At 39.9% G+C, this 18,442-nt stretch overlaps 1 protein-coding gene across 2 annotated transcripts in view; it reads left to right on the forward strand.

Annotated features, from left to right (window-relative positions):
• Positions 1-582: 582 nt before the first annotated feature.
• Positions 583-18,442, forward strand: part of LOC122660089 (cytosolic 5'-nucleotidase 3-like) — a 28,576-nt gene continuing 10,716 nt past the window's right edge. The window contains exons 1-8 of one of the 2 annotated variants that reach the window (XM_043855268.1): positions 583-711; positions 828-984; positions 3,141-3,201; positions 3,296-3,428; positions 3,699-3,822; positions 4,422-4,478; positions 4,643-4,739; positions 8,887-9,094. In XM_043855268.1, the coding sequence (XP_043711203.1) occupies positions 623-711; positions 828-984; positions 3,141-3,201; positions 3,296-3,428; positions 3,699-3,822; positions 4,422-4,478; positions 4,643-4,739; positions 8,887-9,094 (926 nt within the window). In that variant the 5' untranslated portion in view covers positions 583-622. The remainder of the gene's footprint in view (positions 712-827; positions 985-3,140; positions 3,202-3,295; positions 3,429-3,698; positions 3,823-4,421; positions 4,479-4,642; positions 4,740-8,886; positions 9,095-18,442) is intronic. The other variant, XM_043855274.1, reaches the window with a different exon arrangement.

Consider the following 18,442-nt stretch of genomic DNA (forward strand, 5'->3'; position numbering starts at 1 on the left):
CACAAGGCTTATGATGTTTTTTTTTTTTTTTGGATGAAACAAGGCTTGTGATGTTACTTGAGTTGTTACTTGTTGCTTTTGATAGACTTATTATGGACATAATTTTTGAAAATCAATACAAAACTTTAAAACAATGAAACAAAATTAACAAGAACATAATAAAAGATACATTCTAGAACAAGAAATGTAAAAATGCATAAGGCTCAAAACATAGTAAAAGACTAATTAAAGAAAGCGCAAGAAATCGTTGTCTCGTCATGTAGCACTTGCATCAGTGTACGGGCCAATGAGAACACATATAGAAAACCTATTGGAATGAGATTTTTTATTTCAATGGTGACTGATGCAATCCTGTCTAGACGCAGGAACCACGCGAGTTTGAAAAGTTATTGGATGAGTTCCCTCACGTTAGTATTATAGTTCCATCGCGTGTGGTCTTTTGCTCGCTAGAAAGAACCCTAAAAGTGAAAAACTATTCCGGATATTCCGGTTGAGATCAGACTTTTGAGCGATACTATTTACAAGGGGTGTACCCCTTAATTTAGGAAAGAATCCACAATGACTGACAGATAAGGAAATTAACGGTTCACCCTTCTGATTAATCGTTTGACGCTGTTATCTAATGAATTATCGACTCGGATTCCATAGCATTGTTGGAATCAGCTATACCAGTGGACTACGATACCTTCCTACCTCTAAAACACACAAAAGGTTCCTTCACCATTTCCTTTTTCAAATCACGCACTAACATTCATGCACTGACGTGTACCTTCTTGCATATACATTCTCACCTGAGTTCCCTGAAATTCTATTTTCTCTCTCAAAAGTAGGGTTTGGTTTGCAAAGAAAAGTTTCAGAGCGAAAATCGGGATGGAGGAAGCTGAAAAATCGAAGTTCTCAGAGGCAGTGGAGGTGGTTGATGATCCTCAGTCGCTTGAAAGTAAAAAGGCCGCAATCCGTGATGTTGGCCCAGGAAAACTGCAGGTTCCTTTTCGTTTTCGAATTGAATTTTGCTTCTGTAAGCTAGTAAGAACTTCTATAATCAGTCACCAAACAGAGAAGAAACAATGTGTGAGAGAGAGAGAGAGAGATGATGGAGAGACGAGAATGGAAGGGAAAAACCAGTTCAGCGATTGAACTAGTCTGTATGTTCTATCACTGGACAGAATACTTTATTTATATTGAGCATAGCAACTCCTAGTCCTAGTTACAATCTAACAAAGAAACTTAGACAAGAAAGGAAACTAAAAACATAATCAGACTATAACACTGCCACAAACTACAGCTGGAACATAAACATAACAATAGGTCCAATAGAGGGTCCACGACTTTTTATAGGCCAATACTCTAACAATCTCCCTCAAGCTGGAGATACCCATCACCCATGCTCAGCTTGGAACCGCACTTCTGAAAAATTGGATCGAAAAAGAGCCTTGGTAAACAAATCAGCCAACTGATTAGCATCCCTCACAAAGTGACAATCAACCTCAATATGTTTTGTCCGCCAATGAAACACATGATCACTAGCAATGTAGATGGCAATCTGATTATTGCAAAACATCTTCATAGGCTGTGTAACTGGAAACCCCAATCTTGAAAAAGAGATTTCAACCACATCAACTTAGCTGTCGTATGAGCCATAGCTCAACATTCAGTTTCAGCTCTGGACCTTGCCACAGTGGTCTGCTTCTTGCTACATCATGAGACAAGATTGCCTCCAACAAATGTACAATACCCTGTGGTAGACCTTTTATCATCATTAGCACCAGCCCAATCAACATTAGAACTTCCTACGAGATCAACATTCTGATGTGGACGATAGATGAGCCCCTTCCCTAGAGCCCCCTTTAGGTACACCTTAAGATGCGGGACGCTGCCTCCCAGTGGACTTTCTTTGGTGACTTCATAAACTGACTAATAATACCCACAACAAAGGAAATATCGGGTCTAGTGACAGTTAAATAAATAAGCTTTCCAACTAAGCGCTTGTACTAGTGCATATCATCAAAGCTTTCACCATCATCAGATAATCAGTAAGAACTTCAATAAGCAGTCACCAAACAGAGAAGACATAATGTGTGTGAGAGAGAGAGAGAGAGAGAGAACTAGTCTGGAGCGAAAAGGGTTTTCCTTGAGATGGGAAATGAAAACTATTAGCCCCACACGAGGTTTGTTATAGCATCAAAAACTGCCTCTGGTTTAGGTGGGGCAGCCCGGCAAATAGTACGTTCTATCGCTGGACAGAGTACTTCATTAATATTAAGCAAGTAGCAACTCATAGTTACAATCTAATAAAGAAACTTAGACAAGAAAGGAAACTACAAACTTAATCAAACTATAACACTGGCGCAAACTACCGCTGGAACATAAACATAACAGTAGGTCCAATAGGGTCCACGACTCCTATAGATCAATATTCGAACAGCTTCCATTAATCTTCACTTGAGTTGCAGAAGTAGTTCATTGCACACAATGTCCTTCACCATATTTTTTTCTTCTGTACTGAGTTTTTGATATGGAAAGATTTTTTTTTTGGAATCATAGATTACATACCCCCTCAAAGAAAAAGATTACTGATCTCCTCTCTCTCCCTGTCTTCAAATGTCTGATCGTAATTTTTCTTGAACTTTGGATACAATGAGAAATGTTTGAACAAAGAGGACAGCTAACTGTGGCTTTCAGTGTAAAAGGATTTCTGAGAAAACTGTGATCATTAACACTCCCATGAATATCACTAAACCCATGAGTGAGAGCCCATGTGTATACTTGGACACTTTGAACCTGTATTATTGTAGACACTCAGAGTGATCAAAGAAAGCCTGCCTGAAACACTGGTGATGTCTAAACAGTGACATTCCCAAAACCTCTCTTCTTCTGAACCTTTCCCTAGGCATGTGGGCGGAATTCTTGACTGTTAAAGAAGAGATAGTGGACATTGGAGTTCAAGTCTTTTCCCACCGTCAAGACTTTAACTTTCATGGATATGAAATGATTAATTATTGTAATTTCATTCTAAAAAAACAGTACATTGGTATATTTGCATTTCGAGTTTCCTGCAACTTGATTAAATTTCAACCTATCAGACAAAATTTTGATGCTAAGATATACATAGTTGCCTTCATATGCATTTTAAATGCCAGGTAATTGTGGATTTTGATGCCACACTAACGAAGTACTGGGTCAATGGTCGCCGTGGCCAGAGTAAGTGGCTAGTGTTGCTGTTCTCTTAACAAAATTTATTTTATGCATTCTGTTTACTGAACTTACTTTCAATTTTATCTGATATTGTGATTAGGCAGTCATAATCTATTACAACAGAAAAATCCTGAGTATGATTCCAAGAGGCAGCAGCTGTTTGAATATTATCATCCATTAGAATTTTCCCCTACAATTCCCGTTGAAGAGAAGACAAAGCTTATGGAAGAGTGGTATATGGTTTAATCATTCTTTATCAACAATATTGTGCATCCTACCTGCAACCCATAAATCTCCGTTGCTTCTTTTTCCCTTGCTGCCAACATAAGCTACTCTAACGATATCTAAGATCTAGCCAAAATAAAAAAAAACTTCTAAATGACAAATTGCGTCATTGCTTGGGATGACTGTTGATACAAGTGCATGAGAGGCTTCGTTTCATTTATGCACCCAAATTGTAATTAGTTTTTAAGATCCTGAAGATTTTATCTTCATCAATGCAGGTGGGGAAAGTCCCATGCTCTGCTTATTGAAGGAGGCCTTACCTATGATGACATAAAGAAGTCTGTAGCAACTGCGACACTTGAATTTAGAGACGGTGTGGTTGAACTGTTTACCTACTTAGAGGTGGGTGCTTCACTTGTGTGCAACATTTACTGAGCTTTGCTTTGCAATTGGAGACTGATAATTGACCAGATTAAATGACACAACTTTCTAGTCCCTCTCCCCCTCACCCCCACCCCCCCCACCCCACCCTAAAAAAAGAGAGAGGAATCAACCGAATTGGAAATTAATCTTTTGTCGTATAAATATAAGTTGATGCACTTTCTGCTGAATTAGTTGTTTTTAGCAGTAGAAGCAGGAAAAATGACTTGAATAATTCCTTAAAAAATTGAAGGTTGAGGTAGGCACTTGGACCGGTAGTCTAGCTAGTTGAAATGCAGAGTCTACAGTTGATGAATGTGTGTGTGTTTTAACTTTTCTGTAAGGTTCACTATGACTAGCCGACTAGGTTGTTGGTTCAAAACCTAGTTCCAAGAACTGCACTATGTGGCTGAGCAGGTCTTTTTCCTGCCCATTAGTGTGACCATCCTCGGATCAGTCAAGTTTTTTTTTTCCCCCGCTTCTGATTAATCTCTGTTACCAGTTCTTTTACCCATCCTCCATAGCCAGACTAATTTTTGGAGCTCTCTCTCACTTTATTTTTTAACCTTTCTGATTGACAGGAGAGAGGTGTGCCTGTCCTTATATTTTCCGCAGGCCTTGCAGACATTATAGAAGAGGTTAGTTCCAAAATATTTGTTTGCTAATTGTTGTCTTTTTTTTCCCCCTCTTTTTCTTTTTCTTTCATCAATTCATTACAAGCATGACTTGCTCCCCCCACCCCCTTTTACCTTCCCTTCTAAGATTACATATAATAATGTACTTCATTTTGTTGCTTTACCAGGTCTTAAGGCAGAAGCTTCATAAATCTTTTAAGAATGTCAAGATTGTGTCTAACCGGATGATATTTGATAATGATGGGAACCTTATATCTTTTAGAGGTATCCTTTTGATAAAGTCCAGACACTAGGATCATTTTACCTAAAAAATATATCCATTTTGCACTTTTCAACTCTTCATTCAGACTTATCAGACAATGAGTTTATTTGCGCTTCCAAACTCACATATCAAACAGTAATTGTTTGAGTTTGTTTCTTTTCTTATGGGGAGAAGCTTTCCTCCCTGCCTCTCCATATATAGGCAGACACCCAAGCATATTGAAGCCCTACTTTTTTGAAGCAATGTTTCATGTTCCATGGACCTGGTGGTTTGGGGACATGCTTGACCATTCAGACTGTTGATCATAAAGGGTGAAAAGTCAGTTCAATGTCTGCACGGATTAGGAGCTGAAGTTGTTTAGTAGTCAACGGATTGTCAATTTTGACAGCATGATTATCCAGACCAAATAGGTGGAATATATTAAAAAAAATTCTGTTAATCAAGTTTTATCTGTTGTACTTGACAGTCCTGATCATTGGACTGGAAAGTCGGACAATTGCCTGCACGAAGCTAGTTAAAATATTGTCTTAATGCTTACACCCCACATCATTTTCCAGATAAAAAATAACATTGTTAAGAAGTGCAGTACGGTATATATATCGCATTGGGTTATTTGTAATTAAAGTTAGGGAGAGGGTTGGGCATGCTGCTAGCTTTCGGTAAGCTAGTGACAAACACCAATCACAGGACTGGACACAGAAGGCAAGGGGGTCTTTTCCAAAGGGGGAGGAGAGAGGATGACACATGCTGAGCACCCTGGCGGCATGCCCAGCCTTTTCCCTTAAAAGTTAATTGATGGGGGCTTATGTGCAAATAATCCTAAGTCAGGGGTACTACTTCTAATTATTGATTTTTATATAAATATGGTTGCATCTTGTTGTCACCAAAATGATGAAGTGAGAAGTTGTCACCTTCTTTTGATTGCCCCTTGTCTTATTCTGAAAAGTTACTTAATGTAGGGTTAAAAAAGGATTTTCAAAATAATTAAAAAGTGACTTGTGATTATGCCATTATTAAAAGCTGCACATTTTTCAAGTAGGCATGTGAAATGACAGGATTTACCCTCATTGGAAAAAAAATGTGTTATACTAAAAAGGCAAAAAAGTATGGTTTTGACTCTTTTTTCACCAACCTTGGTTACAACAAGATTTTCCCTATAAATATATGTGTTAGCAGTTGATTAGTGTATTTCTGAACCCTTTTGATCTGCACTCTTTCTTCCCTATTTGCTTCTTTTCTTCCTTTCTTTCTCTCCTTTTGTTCCTAATTACTGTTGAGTATTGGTCTGAACCCTTTCGACCTTTCAATCTGCACTCATTTCGTTGAAATTTCGAGCTTTCGACCCCTTTTGCCCAAGAGCTCCAGAACTACTAGAAAACCTCAATGTTTTGGAAAAATCCTTCATTTTGCTTTTGAATTGGTTTGGTTGTCAACTGTAGATCATCCACTTCAACATTTGGGTGGATTTGAAGCCAAGATTCAAAATTTTAGATTTCATTCCATAGTTATCAAGGAGCCCAAGGCGACCAAGGAGCCTGGACGCCTAGGTGACGCCTTGATAACTATTTTTCACTCTCATTTCGTCCTTTGCCGAAACTGAAATGTTTTGATGAGATTTTGCAAAAATTTCAGTAAATTTCGCTTATAAATTTTGATAACCATTTCGTTTGGATTTCTTAGGAAGCCAAATTTAAATTTTCCCACCTGTAGGACTGTTTTGATAGACTTTGAAAGATTCTTCAAGCATATGATGATACGGTCATCATATGTCATAGGGTCCAAAGCCAAACTGCCTCTTTGAATGGTTGTCTCCCCCAATCTAATGATTCAGACATGTCTAATCATGCTTAAATAGGCACTCCTTGAAGTTTCAGAGAAAAATTCCACTTGTTGGGCACCAAAATGGAGGCATGGGTCGAAATCTCTCCAAAATCCGAAGTTTTTAAAGTTGCGCAGAGGAAAGGATTCTCCAATGAAAGGTTTGATGGGCAAGCCTTAAATCTTTTCAATGGAAAAGTTCTTTTTGTTTCTCTACAAGTTTTCTTTGTTCTCTGTTATTTGATTATCAGGTCAGTATTCCTGAGATTCTTCTATTCATAAGTCTGCAATTAAGTTGCTTCTAAGGTGCTCTCTTTTCCGGTAGTTTTGGGAGTGAGAATAACCTCTGAAAACTTTACTGATTCGTACTGGGTCAGCTTGGGATTCAGAGGGTTGATCTGATACTTGAAAGCGACTCTGACTGTAGGCTGAAAGGTTGGGGATCCTGTGAGATCAAACTCGATGTTCAGAACTGGTAAAGTATCAGTTTCAAGTTTAGAAATTTATTTTCCAGAAACTACCTCTTTTGTTAAGTTCTATTAACAAAAGGTTGGGTCAGAACTTTGTTTACACTTCGGTGATCGAGTCAAGATTCATACTGGATCAGCTTGGGATTCAGAGGGTTGATCTGATACTTGAAAGCAACTCTGACTGTAGGCTGAAACGTTCAGGATCCTGTGAGATCAAACTTGATGTTCAGAACTGGTTCTATCTTACCTCCAGTATCAGTTTCAAAGAATTTTTGTCATATTAATACTTGATATTCTAAGTGCAACCTGTAGAATTCGAGAGGGCCTGGAGTGGTGACCATAACCTTAAAGTTTCAGGTTCCTTGGAAGTGTATCGAGTAAGATCCTCCAGTCTCTTTCAATCTCTGTTCTGTCATTCTCAGGTTGGAGATGGCTTGAGAAGTTTAGAAATTTATTTTCTGGAAACTGCTTCTTTTGGTAAGTTCTATTACCAAAAGGGCGGGGTAAGAACTTTGTTTACACTTTGGTGATTGAGTCAAGATTTGACAACCAAAAGGTGCCTGGTCCAAAAATAATTGTCAAAGTTGCAAGCTCAGCGGATCTTTTGATAAGAAGTTTGTCTTTACTTCACTATGCCACTTGCACATCCTGGTAAGGAGATGATGACCATGGTCTCAATGTGGATTTTTCTTTTCAATGAAATTTTGAGTTTTGGTTAAGTGGTTTGGCTGCTCAACAGTTACAGTTAGGGCTGATTTTCAGCCTATGGAGTAAGTACTCCATGTGTTGTAGGCTTGTAGCAGAGTTGGACATAGTTCCAAGTGATATTGAAGGTTGTTTGGAGTGCACACTCCATGTTGGTGAAGGTGTTTGCCTCGTCAAAATATTATTTGTGTGGGTAATGGCTCTGTAGCTACCCAAGTTGTGCTGGTGACCTGCAGCGGTCTAGCGCGGTGCTTTGAAAATGTACAAGTGCTAGAGGCTGTAGCTGCCCAAGTTGTGCTAGTTAACTGTGGCTGTGTAATGCAGTCCTTTGAAGATGTACAAGTGCTTGAACACGTGTTGATGACTACCTGAGGTGTGTATGTGTCTCTGTGTGGGTAGCATAGTGTTTATGCAATCGATTGTGTGAAGAGTACCTGCTACAATGCCTAAGACAAGGATGAGTTGCTTCCTCTCGGTCTTAAAGTCTCGTGAGGGGGAGTTATAGTTCCAAGCTGGGCATGGGTGAGCTGTAGTTCCAAGTTGGGCAGGGTGGACATTTGTGCACTAGTTTGAGGGGGAGTGTTAAGAAGTGCAGTACAGTATATATAGTGTAGGGGTTATTTGTAATTAAAGTTTATTGACAAGAGCTTATGTGCAAATAATCATAAGTCAGGGTACTATTTGTAATTTCTGATTTTTTTTATATCCTATAAATATGTGTTAGCAGTCAATTAGGGTGTTTCTGAATCCTCTCCATCTGCACTCTTTTCTACCTCATTATCTTCTTTTGGTCCTAATAACTATTGTTCTGATCTAGTAACAAACCTTAGTGATGAATTAACATCCTGTAGATTCAGTTTTATGTAAAGATGGTTATGTTTACCTATTAGTTCAACATTTTGGACTAGATCTTTCTTGTGACTCATTTACTGTTACGTATCTAACCTTGCATGTATGCCATATATATGATAGGCACAGGAGAGATTCTTCCTCCAACTTATAGTACTTTTTCCCCCCCTCCTTTCTTTTCTTGCTTTTCCTCAAAAAATCTGAACAAATTTAATTCCTTTGATGTAATCAATCGATTGGCTGGCAATCTGGTATTCTATTTATATGTCATTGTTGTTTTTTGGCTTTTGCTGGTTTTTGATCGCAGGGAAAACTATTCATGTTTTGAATAAAAATGAGCATGCTATTGATATGGCCGCACCCCTTCATGATGAGTTGGGTGGTATTGATGGTCCTACTGTTGATAATGACTCAGTTAAGAAAAGGACCAATGTGCTGCTTCTTGGTGATCACCTTGGAGACTTGGGCATGTCTGATGGTTTGAACTATGAGAACCGAATCACTGTGGGATTCCTGTAAGCTAAAATCATTTACTTCTCATCTGTGAAATATTTCATTTGCAAAGTTGCCTGTGTTACACGTTCCAATTCTTTAAAAACTGGACTAGCTTTCACAGTCTGTCACCCATGCAGCTTTTGGGTTGCCTAAGCTTTTAAGTTGATTAAGCTTTTGACCTGAAGTGTTTCAAAACCCACACAATGCTTTCTGAGCCATCGGCTTTTTGGTGAGACGTTCAATTACATGGTTGGACTGTAGTATTGACAACTGATGTGTAACTTTTTAAAGGAATAATAACTTTAGTTACTCCTTGATTAATGCGTGTGTGAGTAAGCTTGTTTTAATAGACATCAGATTTTAAGGTTTTGAGAACTTTCCTTGGTACTTTGTAGTCATGATTGATCTGGATTTTCCTTTCTTAGGTAATCTTTATTTTACCTTGATTAATGTGCATACTAATGAAATCCTTTGATAGATATTCCTTTACTTCTAATCTTCTTCTTTTCAAAGCTTTGAAGATTTACCTTGATTTTATGGGTTATTATTAATGGTTTAAAAGTTTTTGAATTGTCACGCTTTTTAGGAAACTAAATCTATATATTCTACATTTAATAAGAGGTTAAGGTAATTAATAAGTGATTGAGACCAGAGTAGGGTGGGAGCAGATAATTGTTCATAAAATCTACATTTAAAAACAGAACTTGTCTTTATCAGCATCTCATTGGTAATTTCAATGCTCTTCCACACTGTTGCTCATCTAGATGATTGAATGTGGTGTCTTGCCAGACAAGTGTAATCAATGTACAACCACATCCATATCCAGATAAATTGATGCAGAAGCAGCAGGGGTTCTATTCTGGAACCACCTGAGTAGGGAGTGCAGAAAGTTAAAGGTTATGAAAAAATTACTTTTAGGCACATGCACATAGAGTTCCTTTGGTGTTAGGAAAGAGGATGGGGAATGCATATTGTTAATTGGATGAAGAACTGAGGTGAATTTTAACTCGTGATAAGGTATTAATCAAAACTTTAAAGTAGGGTTGGAAAAAGAAGGTTTTCTTTGATTGAACTATAAGGTTGACGGCTCTAATATAATGACTTTGATTTGGGGTTTAGATGAGTGATTTCTGGATTCAAATAATCAGGATTATATATGGGACTGTTAGAAGGATATACAATACAAATGGTTGTAGTGGGGTGGCTAGTGTTGGAGTTAATAAATAGATTTTCCTGGACTGAATGGATCAAAATAATTTCTCCATTGTCCTATTGGAAGTACTATAATGATAAATGGGACTAGTAGGCTGAGTTTCAAAGCCTAGAGACTGGAGTTCAATGGTCGTGTTACAAATTTGGTTTGTGTCCAGAACTTAAGGACTCAAAACTATCTCCTCCTCAGAGTTGATATTGGGGACAGTAAAGTTGATTATTCAGGATAAAACCCAGCTGCTAGGTGTCTGAATTTGGGTCTTTTTGAGCTCGTTTGCCAGCCCCAAAACTTAAGGACTCAAAACTATCTCCTCCTTAGAGTTGTTATTGGAGACAGTAAAGTCGATTATTCTGGGTATAACCCAGCTGCTAGGTGTCTGAATGTGGGTCCTTTTGAGCTCGTTTGCCTGCCCATTTCAAGATCCATCTTGGTCTTTGCTCTGATGTTTTCAGTCTAATATAAGGACTCTGCCAGTGTTTGCTGCCGGTCCCAAGTCTGGATAAAGGAGTGAGGGTTGGTGCGTTAGGTCGGCAGCCGGCACCCAAAAAAAAACCCCAGCCAAACCCTTTTACATAGATTCTACAACCTTATGTTATAAATGTTATGCTAGGGCGGTCCTCGACAAAATAAGCGATGCACTACCCTATGACCTGGATGTAGTGAGAATTGAGCAAGGGTTAGCTAGGGCATTCCTTTTAAGCGATGTGCCGCATCGGCACTCGGATGCGGTGACAAGTAGGCAAGGATTCTCGCACTGTGAACGAGTGCGGGTAAAAAAGCTATTCCAAAAGCGTAGGATTAGATTAGCATCTTGGAACATTGGATCTTTAATAGGTAAGATTCTAGAATCGATAGATGTTATGAGGAGAAGAAGGATTAACATAGCTTGTATTCAAGAGACTAGATGGAAGGGTAAAAATGCTAAGGAGTTGGACAACTTTAAACTTTGGTATACGAGGGATAAAAGTAATAGAAGTGGAGTGGGCATAGTATTGGATAATGTTAGAATATATGGGCCAGAATACCGTAGGGGTATTCTGGTCCTTTTTCCCACTTTCTCCCTCTTTATTTTCTATTTTTATTATTCTGTAATTTGCCTTTTATTTCTGTATTTTTCCCCTTGTCGATCTCTATTAGAATAGACAAAGGGAGCACTCCTAGTTTGACTAGGAGTGTGCATTCCTAGTTGTTTCTATTTCTGTTATTAGCACTCCTACTTTGATTAGGAGTTGTACTCTTTGATTCTATTACTATAAATAAAGGGCTAAGTGATAGGATTAATCACTTAAGCATTAATCAACTAGTTATTCTCTCAACATGGTATCACAGCCACGATTGATCTAACCTAAATTTTTTTTTTCCCACCCTCCCATCGTGTTCTCTTCTCTTTCCCCTCTCTCTCGATCTCTTTTCTCTTCCTTCTCCTTGCTTCTTTTCCTTATCTAAGGGCAGCACTGCAGAGGTGATCTTATGATCTAGTTGCTACCCCTTCTCACCTCTTTTTTTTCCTAATTCATGACCTAATTTTCCTGTTCGATGGCTGCTGCTGGTTCCCTCTTGCGGAAATTAGAGCTTCCAAATTTTATTGCAGATCAGGCCTGAGTTTATTGGGACTGCTTCTCCCTATATTGGAGCACTTCTGCGACACTGGACTGCTGTTTTCCAGCCTCATATTGGTACTGAAGACCCCTTCTCCCATTCGATCTCTTATTTTCAGGGTTTTCCTACAACAAAACCGTGAGCCTTATCGATATTGGGATTAGGGCTGATTACAGTTGCTGTTTGTTTTTGGTTTATTCTTCATCAAAGGCATACCCTGCAGGCTCTTGGACTGATTCACCTGGTTTCATCTGCAGCATAGTTTTTTGGTTTACTCTCCCCCATCGATTGCTCTTTTTTTTGGGTTTCTTCCAAACCCTAACTTAATCAATATTGGGGAGGGCTCCTTGTTTGCTGCTGGTTTTTTGGGTGGTGTGTTTTCCATCCCTGGTTTGGCTTCTTCAGTGGCTTTCTCTGCTGATCAGCTCCTCTCTGCGCTATGGGTGACTCCACTGATATCTCCACTGCCACATCTGATCAGGTTACCAATGACAAGTCTGATTTTCGTGATCTCCACCCTAACCCTATCAAGTTAGACAGCAGCAACTATCTTCTATGGTCTCGATCAGCCTCTTTTGCGATTGCTGGTCGTGGCCTCACTGATTATATTGATGGGATTATTCCTATGCCGACTACCCCTGGTGCTGCCCGGACTAAATGGCTAGCCCACAATGGTCTTCTTATGTCCTATTTGGTTGGTTCTATGACTTCAGATCTTGCACAGGGTTTTCTTTTACTTGATACGGCTTCTCAGATTTGGGCAGCATGTAAGGAGACATATGGGCAGCTTGGTAATGATGCTCGGTTTATGAGCTTGCAAGAAGATTCTTCATACTACTCAAGGGGACCTAACGTGTCTAAATATTATGCTACTCTCCGCAGCCTCTGGTAGCAATTGGACCATTTTTCAGATTATCACCCTGATACCTCTGCCAACATAGTTGCATATAAGAAGCATGTTGACAAGATTCGGGTTTATGACTTCTTGGCTGGGTTGAATGTTGACTATGACCAGATACGTGTTTAGGTGTTGGGCCATTCACCTTTTCCCACACTAGAACAATCCTATGCCCTGGTCTCTTCGGAAGAAAACCGCAGGGCTGCTATGTTACATCCTCCTGTTTGGATAGATCGGCTCTCCGCATCTGTTGCCCGCCATCGCTGCCCTTATTGGTACGTTATCTGTTGGTAGTTCTACTTCCGGTCCTATTACATGTGACCATTGTCACAAGCCTTATCACACCAAGGACAAATGCTGGAAGCTTCATGGGAAACCGGCTGACTTTGAAGCCAAGCAGGCTGCCAAGAAAAAACCTAAGAGCAAGGCACATCAATTTGAATCTGTTGCTACAGCCCTAGCTATGGACATTGGTCTATCCCAGGACGATCTACAGGCTTTCCTGCGTGTACTAAGGTCTTCCGCTGCTGCGGCCTCTACTACTTCCGCTGCTATTGCCAATTCCTCGGCTCCTTCAGGTTCTTATTTTGCCCGGTCAGGTATCCCTTTTGGTGGTCATTGTGCTTCTGTAGCTTACCATCCCTGGATAATTGATTCCGGAGCTACCGATCACATGACTGGCTCTTCTAGCTTATTTTATAGATACTCTCCCACTTTTGGGAAAGACAAGGTCAAAGTGGCTGATGGTTCCCTTTCCTCTATCTCTGGAAAAGGGATCATCAACTGCATTTCAAACCTCCCTTTGTCTTCTGTTTTACATATCCCTAATTTTACTACTAATCTCCTTTCCATTAGTAGTATTACTCGTGATCTTAACTACAAGGTAACCTTTTTTCCTTCCCATTATGTTTTTCAGGATCTGGCGTTTGGGAAGACGATTGGATTGGGTAAAGTTCATGGTGGGCTGTATCTGCTTGATGATGGTCATCTCTCTCCACCGGTAACTTCTCCACTACATCAGAACTCCTTGGTCTCTTATGAACTTTACCAATGGCACTCTAGATTAGGTCACCCTCCATTAGGAATTTTAGCACATTTATTTCCTTCTTTAGTCACCAAATGTAATAAGGATAACTTTTTTTGTGAGGCTTGTGTTCTGGCCAAATAGACACGTGCAACTTTTTCTTTATCAAATAAAAGGAGTTCTTCTTGTTTTAATTTGGTGCATTCGGATGTTTGGGGACCTAGTCGTAAGACCTCTATTTCTGGCCACCGTTGGTTTGTCTCATTTATTGATTGTCATTCTCGTAATACTTGGATTTATCTTCTTGATCTAAAAACCAAGTTTTTCTTGCTTTCAACATTTTCATAAAATGATCCGGACCCAATTCCAGGCCACTCTTAAGGTTTTACGGAGTGATAATGGCACGAATATAAAGAATCCCAATTTCAACAAGCCTTGTTGATCATGGGATTATATATCGACTAGTTGTGTTGATACCCCACCCAAAACGGTGTGGTGAAAGAAAGAATCGCCACTTATTGGAAGTGGCAAGAGCTTTAATGTTTGCTCGCCATGTTCCATCACAATATTGGGTGATCTTGTTCTCTCACGCAGACTTACCTTATTAATAGGTTACCTTCACGGGTTACGGATTCCCGTAGCGCCGCCGACCTTTTACTTGGTGATTCCTCTTTTGTGGTCCCTCCCAAGGTCTTTGGTTGTGTCGTTATGCTAGGGATACTCATTCCCCTGGCAAACTTGAACCCGGGGTTGAGGTGTATTTTTTTGGGTTATTCTCCAACCCAGAAAGGTTACAAGTGTTACCACCCTCCTACCCGCCGTACTATGGTCAGTATGGATGTGGTTTTCCATGAAACCCTTTCCTATTATTCTTCCCCGCCTCTTCAGGGGGAGCACTCTAGTGAAGATGTGGTTCATCCTCTTGGGTTTCCCTTCCCACCATCACCTATAGCCACCAACCAGCCTCCCGAGGCTGCTGTCCAGCCTCCCGAGGTTGCTGTCCAGCCTCCAGTGGCTGCTGTCCAGCCTCCTGAGGCTGCTGTCCCTTCACCTAGGGGGATTCCAATACAAGGGGAGACCTTGGAAATAGGTGGTGGTAATGTTCCTACTCGGGGAGGCGACTCTGAGAGGACCATTCGTAACTTTCGAGAGGACCATTGACAATTCCACCATTCTCAATTATAACCGGAGATGTTCTAACAGAGGGCGGAATCGTCTCGAGCACCGATACCCATCCGAGTTGCCGCCTCAGATCCAGATCCTCCTCCTGGTGAGCCCTCCTCTTCTGATCTACCCATCGCACATCGCAAAGGTACCAGGACCTGCACTTTACATCCTATTTCCCGTTTTGTTTCTTATAGTTCTCTTTCTCCTTCTTTTCGTACTTTTGTTTCCTCCCTTTCTTCTGTTTCCATTCCTAAAAATTGGCAGGAAGCATCTACAGATGGGAAGTGGAAGGCAGCAATGTTGGAAGAAATGAGAGCATTGAACAAAAACAATACGTAGGATCTTGTAGCTCTTCCTCCAGGGGAAAAACCAGTGGGTTGTAAATGGGTATTTGTGGTCAAGCAGAAGGCAGATGGTACAGTGAATCGGTACAAGGCACGTCTAGTTGCTAAAGGCTTCACTCAGACATATGGCATTGACTACCAGGAGACTTTCGCACCAGTAGCAAAACTCAATACTATCAGGGTATTGCTATCCTGTGCTGTGAACCTTGGATGGGATCTTCAGCAGTTGGATGTGAAGAATGCCTTCCTCCATGGTGAACTAAGAGAAGAGGTATATATGGACATTCCTCCAGGTTTTTCAAGTCCTGCTACCAAGGGTAAGGTTTGTCAATTGAAGCGTGCACTCTATGGCTTGAAGTAGTCACCAAGAGCTTGGTTCGGTAGATTTCACAGGGCTATGCTTTCAGTGGACTACCAGCAAAGCAATGCTGATCATACCTTGTTCATCAAACGTATGGGTGATAGGGTTACTCTCCTCATAGTTTATGTTGATGATATTGTAGTGACCGGTAATGATGGTGATGAGATAAAAAGGTTGAAGCTGTTTCTTGGCCGTGAGTTTGAAATTAAGGATCTGGGGATAGAGGTTGCTCGCTCTTCAAAGGGCATATTTCTGTCTCAGAGAAAGTATGTCCTGGATCTACTATCTGAAACTGGGCTGCTAAGGTGTCATCCTTCAGACACTCCCAGAGAAGCTACGACAAGACTCAAGGAGAAAGAAGGCACACCAGTTGACAAAGGTCGTTATCAGCGGTTGGTCGGCAAACTTATCTACCTATCTTACACTCGGCCAGACATTGCCATTGCAGTTAGTATGGTCAGCCAGTTTATGCTTGACCCTTATTCTTCTCATATGGAGGTGGTTCTTCCCATCTTACGATACTTGAAGTCTGCTCCGGGACAAGGAATTTTTTTATCTTCCAATGGTCATGTGAAGGTTGAAGCATACACTGATGCAGATTGGGCTGGTTCATGTGATCAGAAGTCCATCTCTGGATATTGCTCTTTTGTAGGAGGTAACCTCGTCACCTGGCGTAGTAAGAAACAAAATGTGGTGGCTAGGTCCAGTGCTGAGGCTGAATTCTGTGCGATGGCACATGGCATCTGTGAATTGTTGTGGCTTAAAGGGTTGTTGCAAGATATTGGGGTGGTTGTCCAACTTCCAATGATGTTATATTGTGACAATAAGGCTGCCATAAGCATCGCTCATAATCCTGTCCAACATGATCGTACAAAACATGTGGAGGTAGACCGACATTTCATCAAGGAGAAACTTGAAGCTGGACTAATCTGTGTTCCCTATGTGAAGTCTACAGATCAACTGGCTGATGTGTTCACAAAGGGTCTGAGTGGCAAAGTGTTTCGTCCTTTTCTAGCTAAGTTGGGCATGTGCGACATCTTTGCACCAACTTGAGGGGGAGTGTTAGAATATATTCTGGTCCTTTTTCCCACTTTATCTCCCACTTTCTCCCTCTTTATTTTTTGTTTTTATTATTCTGTAATTTGCCTTTTATTTCTGTATTTTTCCCCTTGTCGATCTCTATTAGAATAGACAAGGGGAGCACTCTTAGTTTGACTAGGAGTGTGCATTCCTAGTTGTTTCTATTTCTGTTATTAGCACTCCTACTTTGATTAGGAGTTGTACTCTTTGATTCTATTATTATAAATAAAGGGCTAAGTGATAGGATTAATCACTTAAGCATTAATCAACTAGTTATTCTCTCAACAGATAAAGATTTAAAGAATGATGCGGTTGATGTTAAAAGATTCAGAGATAGGATTATATCCATCAAGCTTGTGTTGGAGATGTCAAAATAATTAGCGCTTACGCACCTCAAATAGGATTTGATGAAAATAGTAAGTTACAATTTTGGGAACACATGGATGGATTAGTGCAAGGTTTTAGTCAAGGAGAATAGATTATAATAAGGGGTGATTTGAATGGACATGTTGGGAAAGATCGTAGAGGCTATGAAGGTGTACATGGAGGATATGGTTTTGGAGAGAGGAAAAGGAGGGGATCTCAGTTTTAGATTTTGTTGTGGCTTATGATTTATCCATTGTAAACACTTACTTTGAAAGAGATAGGAGCATTTAGTTACCTTTAAAAGTGGGCATCATAGTAGCCAAATAGAATTCTTATTAACTAGAAGGTCCAATAGATTGTGATGTAAGGACTGTAAGATTATACCAAGGGAGAGATAACCACACAATATAGATTAGTGGTCATGGATTTACCCTAGGATAAGGTGGTGTGGCTTAAAGGAGATACTTTGAAATCATTTATTGATGAAGTGGTCAAACAAGGAAAGTGAGACTTTTAAGGGAGATACTAATATGATGTGGAATGAGATGGCTACTTGTATTAAGAAGGTTGCTAAACATGTCCTAAGTGAATCGAAAGAAAAATGTCAGTCCTCCAGAGAGACCTGATGGTGGGATTATGAGGTTCAAGCAGCCATTAAGAATAAGAAAGTTAGTTTTAAGACAAAGCAAAAGACTAAGGATGTAGAGGATCTACAAAGGTATAAATTTGTCATAAATGAAGCAAAGAAGATTGTGGGAAAAGCTAGGGCAGTAAAATATGAAGATCTTTATAACAATATGAGCACAAAGGAAGGGAAAAAAGCTATTTATAAGATAGCTAAAGTAAGGGAAAGGAAGAGTAGAGATCTCAACTATGTTAGATGTATTAAAAGTATAAAATAAAAAAAAAAAGGTCGTAACCAGTGCACAAGGCTCCCATCACTGCAGGGTTTGGGGAGGGTCATAATGTAAGCAACCTTACCCCCGCTTCGTAGAGAGGTTGTTTCCTAAGATGTTAGATGTATTAAAAGTGAAGATGGTAAAGAACTAATAAGGAATGAGGACATTAAGAAGAGATGCGAAGGTTATTTCGGCAGCTTACTAAATGAAGATACTTCGAGTGATAATGTTCCAGAAGACTACATTATCTATCAAGACACAACATGTCGTAGATATGTACAAAAATTAGGATGTCTGAAGTAAAAGAGGCTTTAAGGAGGATGAAAGTAGGCAAGGCACAAGGCCCAGATGAGGTCCCAATAGAAATGTGGAAGACCTTAGGAATCTGTGGAGCTATTTAATAAGTTTATGAGCAAA

The sequence above is a fragment of the Telopea speciosissima genome, chromosome 1, assembly GCF_018873765.1.
Source record: "Telopea speciosissima isolate NSW1024214 ecotype Mountain lineage chromosome 1, Tspe_v1, whole genome shotgun sequence".
Lineage (NCBI taxonomy): Eukaryota > Viridiplantae > Streptophyta > Magnoliopsida > Proteales > Proteaceae > Telopea > Telopea speciosissima.